This window comes from Manis pentadactyla, chromosome 14 (assembly GCF_030020395.1).
Source record: "Manis pentadactyla isolate mManPen7 chromosome 14, mManPen7.hap1, whole genome shotgun sequence".
NCBI classification, from domain to species: domain Eukaryota; kingdom Metazoa; phylum Chordata; class Mammalia; order Pholidota; family Manidae; genus Manis; species Manis pentadactyla.
This window is the reverse complement of record NC_080032.1, coordinates 56,525,202-56,546,057: the sequence shown is the minus strand read 5'-3', so window position 1 is coordinate 56,546,057 and position 20,856 is coordinate 56,525,202. Positions and strand designations below refer to the sequence as shown.

The following is a 20,856-nucleotide window of genomic DNA, read 5'->3' as shown; positions in this document are numbered from 1 at the left end:
ACAGAGAAACACCAGGCAGAGCTGAGCAGATCATTTAATAGCTGACGCAGAGGGAGCAGAAAACTGTACTTTTTATTCTGCAGCAAACAAGTCAGAGCATGGCCCAGATGTCAGACAGGAGGTGGGACACTGAGAAAGCCAGAGTCCTCAGAGCTCAACCAGGACCCTTCTCTCTCACCAGAAACTGGCATCCCCAACAACTACAGCCCAGAGCTGCCCACATGCAAAGGCATTGGTCACATTCCATTTGCAGCGATATGATACTGACAAACATGCCCCTGAGGTGGAGGTTCAAGTTCTACTTGTTTGTGGCATAAAAAGCAGATGGCTTCCTTCTCCAAACACGTGAAAAAAGGGTGGGCATGTAGCAGTTGCTGACTTGTACACCGCACACACCGCACAGTCCACTCCAGGCTCAAGGGTGAAAGGACCCTCAGTCTGTGCACTGCTCCACAGCTGGAGGCCCCACCACAGGAGGGCAGGGGCCATTCCTTAAACAACTACCACTCAACAGGCACCCAGAACACTGCACACTCACCACTACATTTAAGAGAGTTAATTACACTTGGTTCATATTTTGTAACACATATGAAATAAAGACATTTTAGGTATATAAAGCTAATGGTTGAAAAACATTTATCATTATCTGATTATCTGATATAGTTTATCAGCATTTCAAATATAATGAAAGTGGGTTTACTTCCACAGAATTGATGCAACAATGAAAGCTAGCAGCCTCCACAATGTGGGTTGTGCCTCAAACCACACACACACACAAACACACACATGCGCACACACAGCTGGACCCCTACAGGAGGCAGGCTAAAGTGCAGAGCTCCGCAGCCTCCTTCAGGCAGCAGACACTTGTGCAGGTGAAGTGAGTGGAGGCTGGAGAGGACATACGGCTCTGCCAAGGCCCAGGCCGAACTACCTGCCGGAGGGAGTCAGAGGAGGGGGAGGCGGGGCGGCTGGAGGAGCGGAGACTAAGAGAAAGCTCCCACTGGTCAACAAAAAATCGACGAGAAGGTTCAGGCTCTGGCTATAAAATACAAGATGGAGAGGAAACATCAAAGGATATGTTAAAGACAAAGTTACACACTGACTTGAACCAAAGGGAGCTGGCAAGTTTAGAGCCTTTACTTAGACTTGTATCTAGGGAACAAACGTCGTGAAGAGGGCGTGGTTCCTGAAGGCATGACCAGCTCCTGTGGGGCCTCCACTGCGCCTGCCTACAGTGAAGCCTGCACTACAGTGTGGTCCCCAAGCCCTCAGCAGCCTCCGAAAGCCTCTTCTCTGTCTGGCGCTCACCCCACCTATCCTGAGTGGTAGTGGGCCCGCCAGGGGGCTGAGGAGGTGTCTGTTCACACACACCCTCTGCAGAGCCCCTCAATGGAGAGTGGGGATTTCTCTTGGGCAGGAGATTCTACCACCCCATCACTTACAAATAGCAGCAATGGAGACAGTAACCTAGAGTGCAGCTTGGTGCTTCTCCAGAAAGACCAAGAATGTGGCCTCTGTCCTTCCCGTACTAGTGCCCAGAGAAAACCCTGCCCAGCCAGGGGCCAGCTGAGTCCCAAGAATGATCAGGGGGGCAGACTTGGGGCGCCAAGTGCTCTACAGGCTGCATGCAGCATGTGCAGCAAAAGTGGGCCAGGGTCTTGCTCAGGGGTGGGCCTATGCAGCCAGAAACTGCCCAGTCCCAAGAGTGAGAAAGTAGCCCTCAAAAGCATCTAGGCAGGAGCTCCCCACCAAAGCATCTGGAAACCAGCCCACTGGGAAAATGAAAGAAAACTCTGCAAGCCTTATTGTTCCTGAGCTCAAAACCCCATCCTTCCCCTGGTGTGTACTTTTCTCCCTTCCCTGTTAGTTACTGTCTCATTAAAAGTCATCAGGAGCTCACTAAAGATGCACTGCCCCAAAGGCAGGGCACTGCTCTGCCCAGTGAGCACGTCCGGTTCTCCTCTGGAGAGGAGTACAGCCTGGGGAGGAGGAGAGAGGCTGGGCACACAGTGCTGATGGGGAGAAGCACTACAACACGAGAGAGCTGAGTGGGGTGAGGCTGTGGTGGGGGGCGGGCAGGCTGCCGCCCTCCATGCCTGGCTTGACCACCCAGCACCCATCCTCACGGCAGCTCTGAGGCCACCCGCCTCAGTGCCCTGATGGGGCGGAAGAAGACAGCACTATGAATAGCTTCTTAGGGACCCATGAACTAAATGGACTGACTGCTCTTTCTCAGAGAGAAAGGGCAGAAGGGGAGGTAGAAATGAAAGAGAAAGGCCCCTGCAAAATGAACAGCTGGAGGTGACTCTCCACTCCTGCTGCAGAGCTGTGCCCACTGGGGGTCGTCTTTAAGGGCAACAGTGTTTTGTAACAGAAGCAGCACTTTAGAATGGGCACTCCTGCTTTTCACCTACCCAGATGACAGCTGGGCATCACCAGTCCTTGCCCCCCTTCGGCTCTGCAGAAGGGACTGGACAGCTCCCTGAGCTGTTCACAGGGCACCCCGTCTTGTCATCACCCTCTCCCTCTATCTTCTTCATACTGAAAACCCCCACACTGCTAGGAGCTGGGGCTCTCTCTGTGTTGCTGCCTCAAGAGCCCTGACTGTCAAAACAATAAGCAATGCGACCTACTGACTGACTCGTTCTCCCTGAGAAGCTGTACCTGATAGTCAGGTGCTATAACCACCACTAGCCCTAATTTGGAATGGGAGAGGTGGATGGAAATGGGAAGTTGTTTAGGCCTTTCACAACACAGATTCCTAGGGTTCATATCTGATCTGCATGCTCTATGGTGAATGCTGTTTGAGTGGGTCAACACTGTTAGCAAAACAACTCCTGGCCAGGTGACAAGTGTGCAAAAAGCGAGGGGGAGGGCACCATCCACACCCCCCTCGACCCCTGCAGCATGCCCCATTGTCTGGCCCTCAGCATTTCATGCTCCTTTACCCTCTCAGGCTGGGGACTCTGCTTGCCACTGCTGTCAGCATCAAGGTCCCTGTATATCTGTTGGCAACAAAGTAGAAACTTAAGCTCTATCCAAATACTGTTTGGACCTACTAAGTGCCAGTGCCAGAAATTCAGAGTTCAACACATATCCTCTGCCCCTGATCCCCATCCCAGGTGACCAGAGTCCCATCTCTGCATAGCCACTCTGCCCACCTAGCCTCTCAGGAGGTCAGCTACACAGAGAAATAAAGGATGATGGTTAGTACAAGGGTGGAACAAACATGGTGGAACAAACATATCTCTTTCACGGAGTGGCACAAGATCAGAGGCCTTGAATGGAAGGTTAAGAGGAGAGCCAGGTTAGAAGGGTGAAGCTTTCCATGATGAGACATCAGAAGGAATGGTGGGGAGATGGAAACAGGCTGGCATAAACAACCAGTATAGCCGTGAGAGGACACCCAGCGCTGGAAGTGGCCCCAAGCGGGCGGGTTGGTGGCAGGGGGCATGGGAATCTGTACATGGGAGGGATGGGAATCCCAGAGAGGCACATGGCTGCCTCACTGGCCTGGGAAGCCACCGCACAGCAATCCTGAGCACAGGGACGGCCACTCTAAGCACCCTTTGAATAACTGAGGATTCACTTTACGGCCTTGGACTGGCAGAAAGACTGACCCGGGGCTTCCAATGCAGCGCAAAGGACAGGAACACAGTGTGTCCGCAGCTGGAAGGAGGCCGAAGCATGGCTCCAGTCACATTCCCAGGATCATTCCTGGCCCCGTTCCTTGCATGTGACCTTGTACAGAGCAGTCGGCCTCCCTACCTGTGTGCCTCAGTCTCCTCTCCGTAAAACGGAGATGGTAACAGTGCCTATTGGGTGAGCTGACTGAGGTGACACAGGAGAAGAACTTGGAGTACTGCCTGGGCCACAGCAGATGCACCCATGGGGGAGCTCTCCAGAGGAGACAAGGCCTGGGGCAGGCACTGACCACAGCCTAGCCCAGCTCTTACACTCAGGCACAGAGGTTGGGCTTTTCAGAATCAGACATATTAACAGGGTCCCCTTTAAAGTAGGCTGCCCTTAACTGAGAAAATGTCTTTCATAGATTCTGCCTTTAAAATGTGTATTTACTTTATGGGGATAGACTACAAAATTCAGCAGACCCACCCTATGAACACAGGCCATGCGAGTGTACCGTTGTCCTTAACCACACCCATGGGCCCAAGTCCCTCGGAGGCTGTGTTCCAGTGATCTGCCTGTGGAGGAGCTGGGCGGATGGGAAGGGCAGGTGCTTGTTGGCAGGAGTTAAATAAGCTAGAGGCAGGGCTCTCAAAATTAGAAGGAACCAGACTCAGACACTGAAGCCCTTACAAAAGCTCCCATCTCAACTGTATCTCTTGAGCAGCAAGACAAAAACTGGTTGTTTTGAATGGGATTGTATAAAAATGTGTTGCTCTCCAGGGCATCTGGACCTGGAATCTATGACATATACAGTTGAAATCTTAATCTGTGATTGTATAGCTGTATCCCTGTGATGTGGGGCCAGATTAAAGCCAGAGTTAGAATGTATTATGTGCTATCGAGAGGTCCAATCAGGCATTGCTTCTTTGTAGCGAGAGAGGTTGCTTCTGCTACACAAGTGGTCTATCTGCTTTTTAACAGTTATCCCTGAAAGAGGGACTCCTCATCTGGTCTCTACCCCAGCCACTCACACAGGCAGGCAGGACGACACAGAGAAGACAAGGGAGCATGCAGAGAGGGTCACCTGCTGGCCGCCACGAACCCCACAGGGAGTGGGAGTAGAGGGAGGAGAGAGTGTGATCACTTTTTTGGGGCAGGTCCGAGGATGCTCCTTTTCCCGCTGCTTTTACACCAACAGACACAAAGAGAGATCGCTGGTGAAATGGTGTCACATTCAGGCTGATTCTGGAAGGGCGGGGGCATTTGCCAAAAGCATCCCAGAGGCCCCTCTGTGCCCTCCGTCCCTGGCAGCAATGAGGTGTGGCCTGGGACGGTGGCTCCTCACAGTCTATGGCTGGCCTGCGGGTCAGACTTGCGCCATTTTTCAGGCACAGACCACACAGGTCAACACCCTGCAGTGGGTGTCGGGGTCAGATCTGCAGTGCTACACTAACTGCCAGAGCTCAGGGACATTCTTTGTTGGTTTTATCAGGGAAGTTGGGGACAGAAGAAATGGGCCTGTCTGTGAGAGAAAGGGCACACAGGCCAGCAGCACCCAGGGGGCGTGGGGACATCCTCCCTGTGGCTGGGCCGCCTGTGCCCCCAACAGCAGCGGGCAGCTCTCCCTGGGGCCCACCCACGCCATCATGCCAGTGCTCCCTCTCCTCTGTGTCCCAGCTCACACTCAACAGGTTCTGGAAAGCCACCCAGGAAATACGGGAAAGCACAGGAACAAAACATACCACGTAACCATCTTCCGGGAACTGAACACCAAACGTGTGTGCATGGATTAGCCCCCATCACATTCCCTTCCTTGTGAGCCTGATTTAGAAAACACTCCAGTCCTTAAGAGACAGTCTGCATTCATTCTTAGGCCAGAGCAGCCCTCACTGTCCTCAGGCCTGGATGGCCCTGAGCGCAGCACACAGACGGAGCCCAGGGGTGGGAGCTGTTTGACTTCACGTGACAACCTACTTCCAAACCAAAGCTGGCTAATGTGTAGTCTGCCTGTAAGATGCATTGTAAGATGCTTTTCTAAGATCAAAACTCAAAGGGGTGGGGAGGGAACAGCCAAAGTGTTCACACAGGAGGGTAAAAAGGAGAAGTCACTGGCCAGGTGGAGCTGGTGTCCCCTCTTCTACACTGTGAGTAAGTTGAAGCTGGCCCTTGAACCAACTCAGCCATCACTGCTGTGTCCGCCACACCCCGTGTCAATCTTAACCACTTAAGAGAAAAACAAAGGGAGCCATGATAAGGTGCTACTGGTCACCCGTTCCTGTGCAGAAAGAGGGCTGGCAGTCAAGGTGAGTCAGAAGCACTGCAGCTCCTCTGTCCCCAGCTTCACCGCGTTTGGCACTGCACTCCAGGGTTCCATCTTTCAGGGGTAGACTTGTAAGGCCAGACTCACAACAGCTCCCTCATGTAGCAGTGAGAAACTATTACATGTGAATATAATATGTTTCACATGGATATAAGAACTGGGAGCTATAGTTCTTTTGTAGCCAAGTAAATTTACAATTCCCAACTCGATATAACATGAAGCATACAGGATCTAACAGGGTCTTCCTCTCATGGTTTCTCACTTACCAACCCAGCTAGCTGTGATCTCTGCTGCCATTCCATGGGGCCCAGGTCTGACTTGAACAGCTCTATTCTGCTGCCTGTAGGCCCTGGCAGGACACTTCGTCACTGACCACGATGACACATTATCCAGGTGACGAGCTAGCTGGGCATCACCTCGTGGCACCCTGCACATGGCCATGGCTAGAGGCTGCTAGATGCCTCATAGTAAGAAGAAATGCAGCATAGGTAGAAACAATCAGGTAATGAGTGATGTGCCCTCTCCCCGGAACAGAGGCCTCAGCTGAGCCAGGCTCCTCAGGCTACCCTGACTGCCCCTGACACTCCCAGCAAGTCCACCCAATGCTGCTCCAGGAATGTGCCATTCATTCATTTGTTCACTCACTTGCATGAATCACAATTATCTCCCTTTCCCTCTGTTCTGCCTAATGCAGGTGACCTTTATGAAGACTGTTAGAATCCAGAGTTTGTGGAATCTAGTTTAGAGTTCACTTTCTCCTCCGGCAGATCCTCAACTAAAGGCTACCTCTCAAATCATACCTTCCACCTTGACGTCAAGACAAAGGTTAAGAACATAAAGTGGAAGCGAATTTCCAATGAATTTCTTTCTTTTTGCCAGAATGATTCCCCCAAGGCAGCCTCTGTCTCTATCCTTCACCGTGTTTGGCACTGCACTCCAGGGTTCCATCTTTCAGGGGTAGACTTGTAAGGCCAGACTCACAAGGCAGCCTCTGTCTCTATCCTTGGGGGAATCCTTCTGGCAAAAAGAAATTCATTGGAAATTCACTTCCACTTTATTTTCTGCCTGGCTTTGTGGTGAGTTAGGGCATTGCTCCTAAGCTTCCACCTCAGCCTCTTGGGCTCTGCCTTTACTGGCATGAGAGGGCAGAAAGGAATCTTTTGCCCCAAATGTAATTCAAATAAAACCCACTCATGCTCCTGAGCACCCCCAGCAGTGCTGTCCCCGCACAGCACATGAGGGGCTCTAGGTCCTAAATGACACCTGCCTGCGAGACAGCAAGCCCAGACCGCCCTCACCAGCCACGGGAGAAAACACAGCAGAGGATCCCAGGCCACTGGATGGCTCTCCTACTTCTACTCTATTCTGTTTCACTTAGAAGTAGCTTTCCAGGATATCCTGAAAAAACTTTAGTGAAAAGTCTGAAAAAGACTGTGTTAAGTGTAGACACAGCACCAAGAAAATGCCTATTATTATCTCTGTCCAGGGTTTGAAACAAATAATCATAGCTCGTGTTTCTTAGATAACATTTTCTTATTTAACATGAGAAGCTCTAATTCCAAATCTTGGCTTGATGAATTTATGATTCTCTCTCCAATGGTCATGAGGACACGTTAGCAAAAAGCCAATTGGGACAAAGGCTGCCTAACGGCAAAGGCCAAGGTACCTGAACACCTTACCACACAGCTTCAGCTAGTTTCAACACCAAATTAACAGCCCACCCTTTGGACTGGTTTCCCAAATCCCAGGGAGTTAAACAACTATGCAATATAGTCAGTGCTGTCTGCTCACTTTTCCCAAATGAGACCTCCTGCTCTTGTGAGCTTGGTCTCGCAAGTGCAGGCTCAGGCCTGGCAGGCTCAGCAAGGAGGAGTGGGGAGGGAAGGCCCAGGGAGGCGGTGCCCACCCTGGCCCCTGGGCAGTTCCTTTACCTGTTTCCACAGTGGGGTGGGAGCAGGGCGACCCTGCTCAGGTAGGCAGCAGGACGGCTGGCTGACCCCACGTTCTTGTGTTGGCTGTGATACACAGGCCCAGGAAGGGTGGGGGACAGGACATGCAGACAAAACAAAATACGTTAGAGTGGGAGAAGACACAAAAGGTACTCATGGGAGACAGACACACAACTATGAAGTGGGAAGGTGGGGGAGGGACAGTATTAATTCTAATAAAGCTACCAAAATACCCTGCCCCTCAAATCAAAAGCAAATGCAAAGGAAAAAAAAAAGGGAAACAAGTTCATTATCCTTCTCCCTAACTCAATGCTTTGAGCCCAAACTATTTGTTCTGGTTTGGAAAACTAATCCTTCCACTCAAAATGAGGAAGGCAGCCTTCACATGGGGCAAATTCCTCTGAAAGGCCACATTCCAGCCGTCCTCAGAAGGGCCGGACCTGGGCTGCCAGAGCCCCGGGCAGCCTCAATTGTCCACTGGAGAATATCCTCCTCCTCCCTGGGAGCTAGAACGCAAATGATGGGAGCATAAGGATTAATAACCAAAGAGTAGATGTCTGAAGGTAACTGCAGCCAGGCTCTAAGCAGAGGCCCAGGCACAGCGGCTGGTGAGTGTGGAGAAGATGAAGAAAGGGAGAAAGAATGAAGAGAATAGGTGCCCTCGCCTCTGGGTGCTCTCTCAGGCCATCGGGGTGTTCTCACAGAGCTGCAGTGTGTACCTCAAAGTCCCAGCACCTCCTCCTGTGAGAAGCTCAGTGACCTGTGGGCAAGCGAGATGAGAGGCAAGGCGCGACACGGGTGCTGTGCCCCGGGAAGAGGTTCCGGCTGGCACCCTTGGCAATGAGCTCATGGCATCAAGAACCTTTAACACGTTCATGCCTCTTGACCTGGCCTGAGGCCAGCCTAGGAAAACCTTCTTCACACAAAAGCTTTCTCACAAAATGTTTATGGCCTCTGTACTTCCTTGTGAAATATGAGAAACAAATTAAATACCCGACACTGGAGGAGGGTCAGGGAGAGCGTGGCCCACACACTCGGGAAGATGTCTGTGAAGAGCTGTGACCGTGGGGATGTGCCGAAAGGCGCATGAGAAAGCAGGATAGAGAGGTATGTACAAGAATGCCTGAACTGTGAGAATAGGATTGCTGAAAGGCCAGAGAGAAATGTCACCAAGTACTACAGGTGTCTTCACCACCTTAATTATACTTCTCAGCATCTCCCTCAATAGCATGTACTTCTTTTATAAATTAAATGCCTCTCTGTATGTGAACATGTCCATACACACAGATATAAACATTTTTTAAATCCCTCTATGACTTGTCACAGACAGGCTGGCTCTGAGTGGTGAGGATCAGGACAGTGCTGAAAGTATATGAAGCCTTAGGAAATGCCTTACAGCCTGTCAGGGAACCAGGCACTGGTCTGACACCCCCAGCCCTCATTTCCCTGAAAAGATCCCTCTTCCTGCACGGCAGACCAAGCGTGGACGGGGGAGGTATGAGACGGGCTCACCTGTCTCCTCGCACCAGTGGACTGTGGGGGTGCATTCTCCTCAAATTTGGCCAGCAGCTGGGTGGCCATGTACTTCACTTTGTTCTGGTTGCCGACAGCCACCTCTACCCTCCTGTCTGTTAGAGTGCTCGCCAGCACAGGCCTCCCTCCTCTGTGGCCCCGGGGTGCTTCCTCCTGATGAACAGTGACACCCAAGGATCAGCCTCCGTGAGAGGAGCCCCCAAATGTGCCTCCCTCAAAGACGTGCGGCCAGTGCTGGCACAGTGGCTGGTGTTTGCTCTTCCAGGTTCTAACTGTAAAGGGGAGTCTGTACAGCTTTGGTGCGCAGCTGCACAGGGTGGCGTATGGGGGCTTGGACTGCTGCTAGTCCTGTCCTGTCCCAGAGAGCCACTGCCCTTTGCCAACATTCCAGAGTCAGGAAAGCCCTCACCCTGGATGTTCTTCAAGAAATGTATCCAACGCAGGAAGGGTGCCCGCCCATGGATTCTCATGAAGGACAAATAGGAAGAGACCGAGTGAGACCAACTGCAAGTCAAGGGTTGAGACCAAGGGGTCAGTTCAGTCTGATCATTCCAGCAGGGCCCAGATGACTCTCACCTCTTCCGACTGACTGGTTTTTCTCCTCTTTCCAGCGCCATCCGAGTCCTTTTCCTTTTTGTCCTATGCCAGGAGAGCAGGGAAACCACACTATTGTAGTCACTTTGCCATGCCACTGGGCTTGCGGCTGGTAAAAACACACTTCCGTTTACCTTGGGAGAACGCTTCCGGGAGATGGTCTGCCCCAGTTTGCTCAGGAAGGAGATGGGGGATTTGGTGCTGGCTATCAGGACTGCTTTCTCCTCAGCATCCAGGTCCAAAGCATCTGTGAACAGAAAGCAGTGCAAGAGGACAGCCTTGCAGGGGACTCAGAATTGACCAGAGCTATGTCCTAGCAAGTAGCTGAGCTCTGAAGGTTCATCTGCTCTGACAAGAGCATGAGGGACTCAGTGAGGAATTCCACCAGGGAAACGCACACTAGGTCTGGACACTAGGCCTTCTCTTCTCCATCCATATAAACTAAACTGGCACTTTTTCCCAATCTACTTCAGTCACAAGAGCCTTGACTTTACTTTCTGAAAGTTGGAATCTGCCCATGATAGTTTAGCAGAGTGCTAAAGCCCCATCTGTGTGATAAAAATTTCGGGGCAGAGATAAACAGAGGGAAGGAAGTAGCTCAAGATCATTGATTTTGGTGTACGCAGACACTACACTTAACTGCACAAAGCAGGGCTGGCTCTCCCTGGGCAGGTATACTGATGTTAGAGCTGTGGGTTTTTGTTGTAAGAGCTGCATATATAATTAGAAAAAGCCACAGACATCTATGACAGTACATGGGCTGGAAGACACTGGAAAGCACACAGAGAAACCACAAACTTTGTGGATTCTGATGTTTTATTAATAATAGTAATTTTAAAATAATAATTGAAATATAACACTTTGCTAACATTTATTAAGTGATCCCATTTGCCAAACTTTTTCTCAGCATATCATAATCTAATATACATGAATCCCGATTTTACAGTTGGGGAAGCAGGCACAGGGAAATTTGGTTAACTTGCCTAAGGTCAGACAGGTGGAAGTACTGGTAGGTAAACCCAGGTCAGACATAAGTGTTATGCTACACTCACTCCAAGGGACAGTAAAGGACAACAGGAATATTCTTTTGTAGCACCCTGCCTGACAGAGACAGCAGGCTGCAGGCCAAGGGAAAACTGTGGATAACACTAAAAGGTGGGAGAAGAGCAGCCAGAGAAGGAATAGTTACATAAGAAAGAGGATCAGCAAGTACAGTTCGGGCTCACAGAGGCCAGGCAGAGAGAATTTTAGGAAAAAAGACACCATTCCACAGCGCTGAACAATGCAGAAAGCCAAGTACGTGAGATGGGAAATGAGAAGACTCTGGATCTGGTGGTTTTTCATGACTGTGGGGACAGTCTTGGCTGAGAGAAAAAAACAGAACCCGGGTTGCAAAGTGTTACAAAGTTTAGGTGGTGAGGAAATAGAGGCCATAGCATCAGCCACTTTTTCAAAAGGGCTGATTCTGAGGGAAAGGGTGTGAGAAGGTAGTTCAGCTAAGGAGACATTTCAGACAGGAATGATTTTTGCCCATTTGTAGATTTAGTGAGGAAGAGAAGGGGAAGAATGTGCGGTGGGGAACACACCAGCAGAGGAGGGGAAAACAGTGGGGCATAGTTCCAGGGGCTTCCCCCAATGGCTGAGCAGCGAACACACAGAGTGAGTGCAGGTCCGCCTCTGGAGGTCCTCACGAAGGGCCAGGTCAGAAGCAAAGAAAGGAAGGAAGACCTGGCAACAAGAGAGGACACGAGGCCTTCTGCGCCAGGGCTGCCGCCCTTACCACTAGAGGGCAGAGAGTCCCGGAACATCTCGTAGAACTGGGTCAGGTACATCACCATGGACAGCTTGTCAGGCTCCCCGACTGAGGCCATTTCTTTGCCTGTCATGATGGGAGAAATGCCCAGTTCCTTCTCAGCAACATCAAAGGCCAGCTGGTTATTCTTCTCCACATTTTGCTCATCCAAAGAATCGAAATCTCTGAGAAACAAGATGAAGAAAGCATATCAAGATGGGTGCCTTGTCCACATCAGGAAATGGTCTCGTAGAGCATCACCATTTCTTGGTCTCTCGGCTAAAATCCAGAATGCAGCGCCTCACAGAGCCCTGAGAGCATGCCTGGCATCTACCTCTTAGTCCCCGTCCTTCTACTAAGGAAATGCAAACCATCCTCAAGAAGAAATGATTAAAGATATACCCATAAAGGAAAAATGGGGGAAAGTTGAAAAACTACCCTCATTTTCCCAGTAACAGATTTCTTAGTAAAATGTGAGCCTGACAGGCTGTTGATACACTGAATCAGCTCTGTTAAATCTTACTCGACCTTCTACTCAAAGGGAAATTCCAAAACTTTCTTTGAGAGATTTTTCCATTGTTAAATTTCCTGAGTTTTCCCAACTATTTAGACTAATAAACATTTCCCACTGGGTTTCGAACTTCATTCTATTCAATCAAGTAAAGACTGGTGGCATTCTTCTTCAGGTGGTTTCAGATTTACTGGGCAGGCCTCATTTTGTGTTAGCCTACTGATTCCATAGTAGTTTTTCCTTTTTAAAATTCATTTTCTCTGTAGATTAAGCCTATTAAACTATAAAATCTTCATCCTGAATGAAGTCATTGTATTCTGAACAGTGACAATTATCTACTCACTGCTTTGTGTTTTGTCACAAGAAAATTCCCTATTCTAACAGGACTGTGTCTGTGCACGCCTCCACCCTGGCTGCTGGGCTGCCTTCAGTTACTGTTGCCTTCATTCTATTTCTCTGCCTTCCCTTTGGAATAGAAGGGGTTCACCTGGCCCTTTCTCTAAAGCACATCTGTGCCAGTCATTCCAATTCTTCTCAAGCTGTTCCCTCTTTGGTGGGTGAATAAGCCCTGCTTTCACTCACCTTTTGCCAACCTCTGCATGAGCTAAGGGACAGAGTGCCAGAGGTCACTCACCCCTATCCAATCAGATCAGTACCCATTTCTAAGCCACACTATGCAAAGCTGTTTGGACTAGCTCTTGCCTCATTGACTTATAACCTAATATAAATAGGAAAGTCTTCTAGCATTCCTTAAGCAATCATTAAAGTAAACAAATACACACAAATCGGGCCCTTAGGTGGACCTAAAGACAAAAGGACAGGCAGACAAAATAACTCAACACATTTTGCTTCTGTTTCTGAACCTTCTTGCTTGGCTTCTCTGGTAATGAATGCTGATGGGGAAAATCTGAGCGTGCTGGCCACTGTGGCTGGCCCAGGGTCATCCTACTGTACTGATTCTCTATTTAGGTGAGTAAAGAATGGACAAAAGAGGAGATGTTACTGGTATATGCGGGGGTTTGCAGCAATCTGAATTCTGTGGGCTTGAGAGAGTACGTGTGCAAAAAGCATAGGTCTTAACAAAGGGATCATACCAAGAGCTGTCATAAATCGCATAAGTAGTCACTGTTTTCTGTTTTGCTGGAAGTGACATGTTTGCCTTCAGCCAGACAAATGCTCTAGCCAGGTTTTCCTTGGGACCGAAGAGCATTTGAGAGGGAGCCAGCTGAGACGGGCTCACCCTGGGGTCAGTAGACAGGGTTTCCCTCAGTGTGAAGTTCATAGGCCCAGGTGGGTGGAGGTTTAAACTAGTTTTTGACCTGAGCGCTGTGATTTTAAAAACTCATCTAATCGTTCCTGGGTCGAACTATGTAAGACCTGACAGAGTTTTAAATATAACATCAAAATGAATTACTACTTTCCAGAGAAAGTATCTTACTATGTGTCTCATTCTAAGAAAAAGTACAAACTTTGGCTACTTGGAGCAGGGCACTCCGAGGTCCTTAGGGAAGGTCCTTAGGGGTCACAAAGTTTGGTCATAACTTACATCAGATCGGGGCGGAATCGATGGATAATTGCACAGAGAGCCAGGCCACTTTTCCAAGACATGGTGAGATCTGTCACATTTACCCCTGCATAGCCATCTGTCTGCCTTTGGCACCAACCCAGCAGTTTGCTTGAACGAGCTACAGACTCTAAAACAACAACAAAATTATTATTGGAAGTGTGGTCAACTAGGAGCACTGACAGAGGATCCTCTTTGCAGTACATACCCAGTTTGAAAAATTACTGAAGGTAGGGACAAAATAGTCATGACTGTTTTTTTTTTTTAAATTTTTTACTAAGGTATGATTGATATACACTCTTATGAAGGTTTCACATGAAAAAACAATGTGGTTACTACATTTACCCATATTATCAAGTCCCCCCCATACCCCAATGCAGTCACTGTCATGACTGGTTTTTAAAAGTAAGAACTATGTGACTGGCATCACGACAGTGGAATTTTAGGTAGATAAAAAACTACCAATTTACCCAGGCCCTTAGATCAATGTCCATCCCCCTACAGTGATCACTCCCGCCAGGCGACCTGGGCCTGCTCACACTGCACCTGGCCCTGCGCGCGACCAAACAGAGACATGGTGGAGCACTGCCATCTACTGAGCCGTGGCCCTCACACACAGTACTTCCAGGACTTCGCTGGAGAGGAGATCCAAGTCTTTAAATCAATTCTGGGCTTTCATTTAGGTCTTTAGTGAAAATGTATACTGAAACCACAGAGAACCACTCCTGCTGTAAAGTCTCTTGGCTTCAGAAATTAACTTGATTCAGGTGTTTCCCAAGTCTCCAGTCCTCCAATATGTTTTGAGCAACTTCAATAACTGAGCTCTAAGATAACAGTGAACACAGATACACTCTCTGCTTTCAAGGAGAAAGATGAGAATGTTTGCAACTGGTCATATCCACCTTGATATCCCAATAGCATATGTGGGGAAAACGGAAGTTCCTATGGCCCGGATCCTCACCTGAAACCTAAACTACTTGATGATATAACTGGCCTGCTGTTCGGCTACTGCTTCCACACCCTAGGCAATGAGCTAGTACTGACTGAGTCACTATACAGAGCTCTGCCCAGTGCTCTGGGTAGAGGCAGAGACGGAGGATCACAGACCTGCAGACTGCTGGATGCAGCCATGATTCTAGTGCTCGACTTACTGCCGGGAGAACAAGCGGGTAATAAACCCTTTCACCCCAAGAACATTCCATTGCCATTTTTGGTCTCACTGAATCCATAGTGAATTGCCCGGGGCTGAAACCCTCAGGCAAGACAGCACATCAAATTCAGTGTGTCCAGAACAGACTCAAACCTCCTCACACTGCCATTTCCCACTGATAGCAGCACCATCACATTTTCTCTCTTGGCCCACAGGGGAACCAAGCTGCCAGTGCCTATTGATTCCAGACCCTCGATGTTCTCACATAATCCCGATGGCAGTGACTAAAGGGCTGCCATTGGGGAGCACCTGGTATATGCAGGCATTGTAACACTCCATGACACTCCATGTCAGAATCCCTGTGACTATGGTGTGAGGTAGGTATTTGTTACCCCCATTTCATAGACGAGGAAACTGAAGTTCAGAGATGCTGAGAGACCTGTTCAAGCCCACATGCTTCACTAATGGCAAGGCTTGGGATTGCATCCAGCTGCACCTGGCCCCCAAGTCAGAGTTATATTAGCTGCGCCCACTGCCTTCTCCCTTCTCCGCGTCAGTACCAGACGCAGGTCTTGGCCACCATCAGCTTGACTGCTGCACTGTGTGTCTAACCAGCCTCCTGCCTTCAGCAGCTCTCCTCTCCACCCTGTCTGACAGCTAGCGGGCCAGGTCCACTCAGGTCACTCTCCTTTCAACAGCTCTCCAGGGGCCCTTCAGTGCTCAGAGAACACCATGGCCTTCCCCTTTGCTGTGTCCTGGGAGTGTTGTGGCACTCAGCTAAAATGCCACCACTTCTTCCACAAAGCCTCCCCCAGTGCTGTTTTGTGCATATGCTCTCCCAACAGTCTCTGGTTTCTTTTTGTACCCTCTTAACACCTCAGACTGAGGTCTCATACCTAGCCATCAAATACACTTGGCCAGGAGGTTCTGCCTAGGGAGCTGGCCTGTGCACCGGGGCAGGTCAGCAGCATCCTGGATGCCAGGAACACCCTCCCCTAGTCACGCCCATCAGAAACATCTCCACACTTTCCAAATGTCCCCTAAGGCAAAATGACCTCTGGTTGAGAGCCACCACCCTATACTGTGTGCACTGGCTGCTCAATGAGAAAGTTTATACTTCTCTGAGCAGGTCATCTGCTTTCAAAAGGCCATTCTGGAACTCACCATTGCGAGTCAGCTTTGGGGTGGTACGGGAATTCACAAAGTTCTCCATCTCCAGGTGAATGTCTTTTGTTTCTCCAGTATCATATAAATGGTGCACCTGGCAGAAATTTAAGGAGCCATAAAGAAGGAACATCAAGCACCAGGTTACAACTCCCCACTTTCATCACTGAGATGAAAAACTGGGAGAGCGGGTTAGGCAGAGCTTCAACAGAGGCCATGATGACAGCCTTGGGGTCCTTTCTGGAAAGGGGGGAGTTACATAGAAATAAGCACACATTAACTGTAAGAAGATGTGTTAAAAATGGCTGCTCAGCCACAGGGCAGGCGGGGGTTCCCTCTGAGGGTCTCTACTGGACCAGGCTTCAGGAGCCCCTTATGAACTTACCACACAAAAATACAGAAGGCCTAAAGGTGTACACTTCAGTAAGAAAGTTAACAAAAATCACACTAGAACACAGGCAGTATGTTGAATGGGCTGCTTTCTAAAAATTGTGGGATGGTGTGGGACTACACCGCTTTATAAAATGTCACCGTTAATGCCATGATGTGGCTTTGGACATGCTGAGAAACAACTCAGGAGTACAGAAAACACAGCCCACAGTATCTTTACTTATAGGCAGTGGCCTGTCTTTCCAAGTTCTCTGACATGTCATTTGCCCTCATGGGGAACCTGTGAACAGTGGGGATCGTGATCACCATTTCACAGATGAGGAGATGGAGGTTCTGAGAATGTGAAAGGACCTGTCCCAGTCACAAGTATCAGTGCAACAATGTGAGTGGAAGCCACATCTCCTGGCCAGGGTACAAGCGCTCTTTCCTATGGCACGCAATGCGGACTAGGACACATGGGGAGAGTCCTGGATCCGCCATCTCTGTCACATCTCATCTTCTGGCGAGTCATTCAACACCCCTCTGCCTTGGCCGCTCAGTCTGTAGACGGGACACATTACCAGCTCCAGCCAAGGCAAAGAGGCATCTACTTGGAACATGAAAGGAGGTACTGTGTATTCAATACCAACAGGCACATTCTAATACTGCAGAGGTGTGACTAGTCCTGAAAGTGCACCCAGATACAGGTAGCTGACAGTAGCTGACAAGAAGGCTCTTACCTGGCTTGGCCGGAGGAAGTTGACGTTAATATTGGGATAGCGGGTGACAGGGTCTATGCTGTATTGGCTGAAGTTTTTACTCACATTCTCAGGGGTGGTCTGAGGCAGCAACCTATAAATGCTCTCCCTGCAATAACACATAACAATTTACTCAGGGCAGTGACATCTCCCTCTCCTTTGACAATATTTCTATTTTTCTGAGAGTCCTCCAAATTATCTGAAGGACATAACAAGTCCTCATCCTTGACCAGTTTCCTCCAATTCTCCATTGGCCCTTGCTTCTTGCTTCCCTTCCTTACCACCTCACTGCTCCCACAGGCCCCAGACTGTTAAGGGCCAACAGAAAGAGCAAGTACATCGTTGTGTGCCGGGACAAAAAGCCTCACTCTGATTTAAAAGGCAACTAATGCAGAGTTTCATTTTGTTTTTTTCAAGTATGCCAATATTTAACTTTTAATATTCTTTTAGTAAGTCACAGATGAAAGAAGAATCTGTCACCAAATTTACCCGGAGTACATTAAGTAACAGATTTAAAATGTTATCAACCACCAATTTTATCCAGGAAATCCTGTTTATCTACTTCTAGTCAAGGCATTTATTTATTCATTATCAGAAAGCAAATCCTAGGATTCTTACCTCATTTTCAGTAATCTGCTTCAAAGTATCTGACATTTGGGACCTTGAAAAATGTTTACAAGCAGTTGGTGTTTTCTCTTGAATTCAAAGTCAGTTTCAATTTCTTCAGTTATGTTAGTATGTTCCCCACTACCACAGATGTCATTATAAGTTTTTCTAGCTTAAGAACAAGAGGATTTAATGTGCTATTTTTATGCATTTGTTCATGTGACTATCATAAAGGACTCATCCTTCAATGGTACACAAAGATTCAGACACCATGTCAATCATAAATTTAATCTGGAAAGGGGTAAGAGGAGAGCACTTCAATAAGCTTCTATGACCTTATGAGTAAATATCCCGCTTTTCCTCTCTTAAATATGGAAACACCTTTAGTTAAGAGAGGAAGTGCATGAGAAGGGAGGAAGAATGTGCTGTCTGCCCAGAGAGCACCTGGATCGTCTCTCTGTGTCTGCAGGGAAGGCGCCTGGCTTCTGCCTGTACCTTTCTGCCAGGACTTCCAGGGGGCTCGCTCCTAGAGACCAACTTCGTACCATCCAGGCAGAGTCCATAGCTGCGAGAAAGCCCCGGGCTATTCCTGTGCCCATTGGCCAAAAAGGCTAAGAAGGAGACAGAAAATAAAGAATTAAAACAAATTACCGTTTAAAAGAGGGAAACTAGGGACAAAGAAAGAGTTTGCTGTTGAAAGCAATTCTGGCAGTCACTCAGATGCTGGTTTCTCTACTTCACAACCTGTTCCCAAAGGGGCACTCCCCACCCACACTTGTCGAGTCAGGCTCCCGGGGCCTGGGGTCCCCCCGACCTCCTGCTGGGATGCCCCGTGGGGAGCTCACAGGTGCTGCGCCACTCTTGGTCTCTCACTTCACACCTGGGATGACCAGATTTGGTTCTAATTATTATTGCCGCCCTGCTATTGCCTCTACCATCAAGTGCTGCCAACTCAGAACTCACCTCGAGGAGGCTGTCCCCAACCAGAGCCACCAGTAACTGGTGTCCATTCTGTTCCCGCACCAAGGCTGCGTTCTCGGAGGCATACATACAAGTGAAGTCAAACATGGCCACGTCAGGCTGCCCATAGTGATTGATGGCAAAATCCAGGGACGGCAGCTGCTGCTGGGTGGAGAAGTCTGCTGCCTCCCTGGCATAGTTCAGCAGAGCCTCCTGGTCCACGTTCTCCCGGGAAAGCAAGAGCTCTGTGTCGGCATAGTCCTGTCTCCAGAGAGAAGAGGCTTGATGGGAAAGCCCAGGTAGGGACTCGCCAGGCTTACCTGCTTTCACAGCCTTTCCCTTCCCCAAAAAGTGATCTCACACTCCAAATAAGCCTTTTACACAAATTAAAATGAAAAGGGAGGTGGCTGTTTCTGAAAGAGCACAGGCTTTGTCCCTAAACACACAACTGAGGCTTTTCCATTTACTTGGAACAAGTCAGTACTTCTTGATCCTGCCGTTGCTGCATGAAGCTGATCTGAATGCCCAGTGAGATAATTTATGTGATAGTACTGTGTCCTGGAAGTGTAAAGGCGTTTTATAGCTTATGTTATTATCAGTGACCATCTCCTGGGTAGCGAACAGGTTTTGGACTGGGACCACTTGAAGCACTCAGCCTTGTTAACTCATCAGCCCCAAAGGAAGAGCCCAGAAGCCTCAAGGCCGAGAAGATGTGGAGGCAGGAGTAAGAGCAGGCCAGGGGCTGCGAGGAAGACACTGAACATGGAAAAAAGGTTTTTAAATATTACAGAAGATTCTGAAAGTCTCCAAAGAAACCCACCAAAAAAGTAAAAAAATGAGGAAAGAAAAAGGGCCTTCCACAGAAAGGACCGAAAATTCCTTTTCTGTTGTGGAGGTTTCTAGCATGCTGAGCCGAGTCTTTATTCTCCTACAGTGGGGCCCGTGGTTTCCAAGTGTCCTGGATGGTACTTTCAGCTCCCACTACAAGGCGTTAAGAGCCAAAACACAAATACTCAAGCTGGTCTTGGAAACTGTTTGTTCAACATTGAGTAAGTGGCCACAATGGGTTTAGTATTCAACAGGGCACACAGAAGCCATGACCTGTGCCCTCTAAAAAAAAGAAATAAAAAGGAAAAGTAAATCAGGTCTTGGTATTCTAGACTATTCCTAAATAATTTCAACTGATAACGATAGTTCTGCTAGGATGGTAGGTTTAAGTCTTACTTAGTCCCAAGGCATACTGGTAGTTCACTGGTTATTTCTTATTGATAAAGCATCCAACTAAATTCATCTTGCTTATGCTTTTGGCAGAATGGGCTGTACCAGCTGCTTTGTTCCACTCCTCTTTCTATCCGTAAGGTACAAGGCTGAGGGAGAGAGGCAGGTGCTGGCCTGGAAAGGAGGCAGGGCTGCAGGAGATGCTCCTCAGCTTGCCCCACCTGCTCTGGCAAGGCAACAGTGGGTGCAGTTTAGACTACAGTGACTTGTCTCATTGTCATCCTGCAGAGAAAAAGGATACCCTGAAGTGCAGCTGTGCAGGTCGGCAGAGGCCTGAATCAGCACATCTGGTGCCCCTTTTATCCATCTCTTCACATGGGGACAGAATTCCCACACACAGAGACCACTAAGCCTTCAGAAGCCCCCGGATGAGGGGCCACCCACCCTATGGTCCTCTGACCTCATTCAGACCACCATGCTAGGGAATTTCATATGACTAGTCACCTGGAAAAAAGGCTGGCATGGGCCTGGCTAAGGACGGACAGAAGGCCCTTACTGTTTGCTAACAAAAAGCCTAAATACACCCTGCCCCAGCCAGCATTCCCTGAACCTCTGACAGCGAAATCTGTAGTAAAGCTAGAAGCTTCCCAGGTTCCCATAAATACCAATCACTGCTTCTTGGTCAAACCACCTTCCTAACATCATCCCCTCCCAAACAAGGACCTACTAAGCACCCAGTAA

General features: G+C 48.9%; 1 protein-coding gene across 27 annotated transcripts in view; it reads right to left on the bottom strand.

Moving 5' to 3' along the window:
- Positions 1–20,856, bottom strand: part of MICAL3 (microtubule associated monooxygenase, calponin and LIM domain containing 3) — a 210,285-nt gene that overhangs the window by 85,155 nt on the left and 104,274 nt on the right. For 15 of the 27 annotated variants that reach the window (XR_005034011.2, XR_008993621.1, XR_005034010.2 and 12 more), the window contains 13 exons: positions 18,901–19,158; positions 18,433–18,548; positions 17,314–17,440; positions 16,205–16,301; positions 13,873–14,020; positions 11,804–12,000; positions 10,158–10,270; positions 10,006–10,068; positions 9,409–9,582; positions 7,879–7,962; positions 4,712–4,810; positions 2,949–3,005; positions 932–1,039 (listed from right to left, as the gene is read on the bottom strand). Coding sequence is in view for 23 of the 27 variants with exons in the window: in XM_036932453.2 (XP_036788348.2) it covers positions 932–1,039; positions 2,949–3,005; positions 4,712–4,810; positions 7,879–7,962; positions 9,409–9,582; positions 10,006–10,068; positions 10,158–10,270; positions 11,804–12,000; positions 13,873–14,020; positions 16,205–16,301; positions 17,314–17,440; positions 18,433–18,548; positions 18,901–19,158 (1,641 nt within the window). In the remaining 4 variants the exon portion in view is untranslated. The other 12 variants (XM_057491474.1, XM_036932467.2, XM_036932468.2 and 9 more) reach the window with 6 other exon arrangements.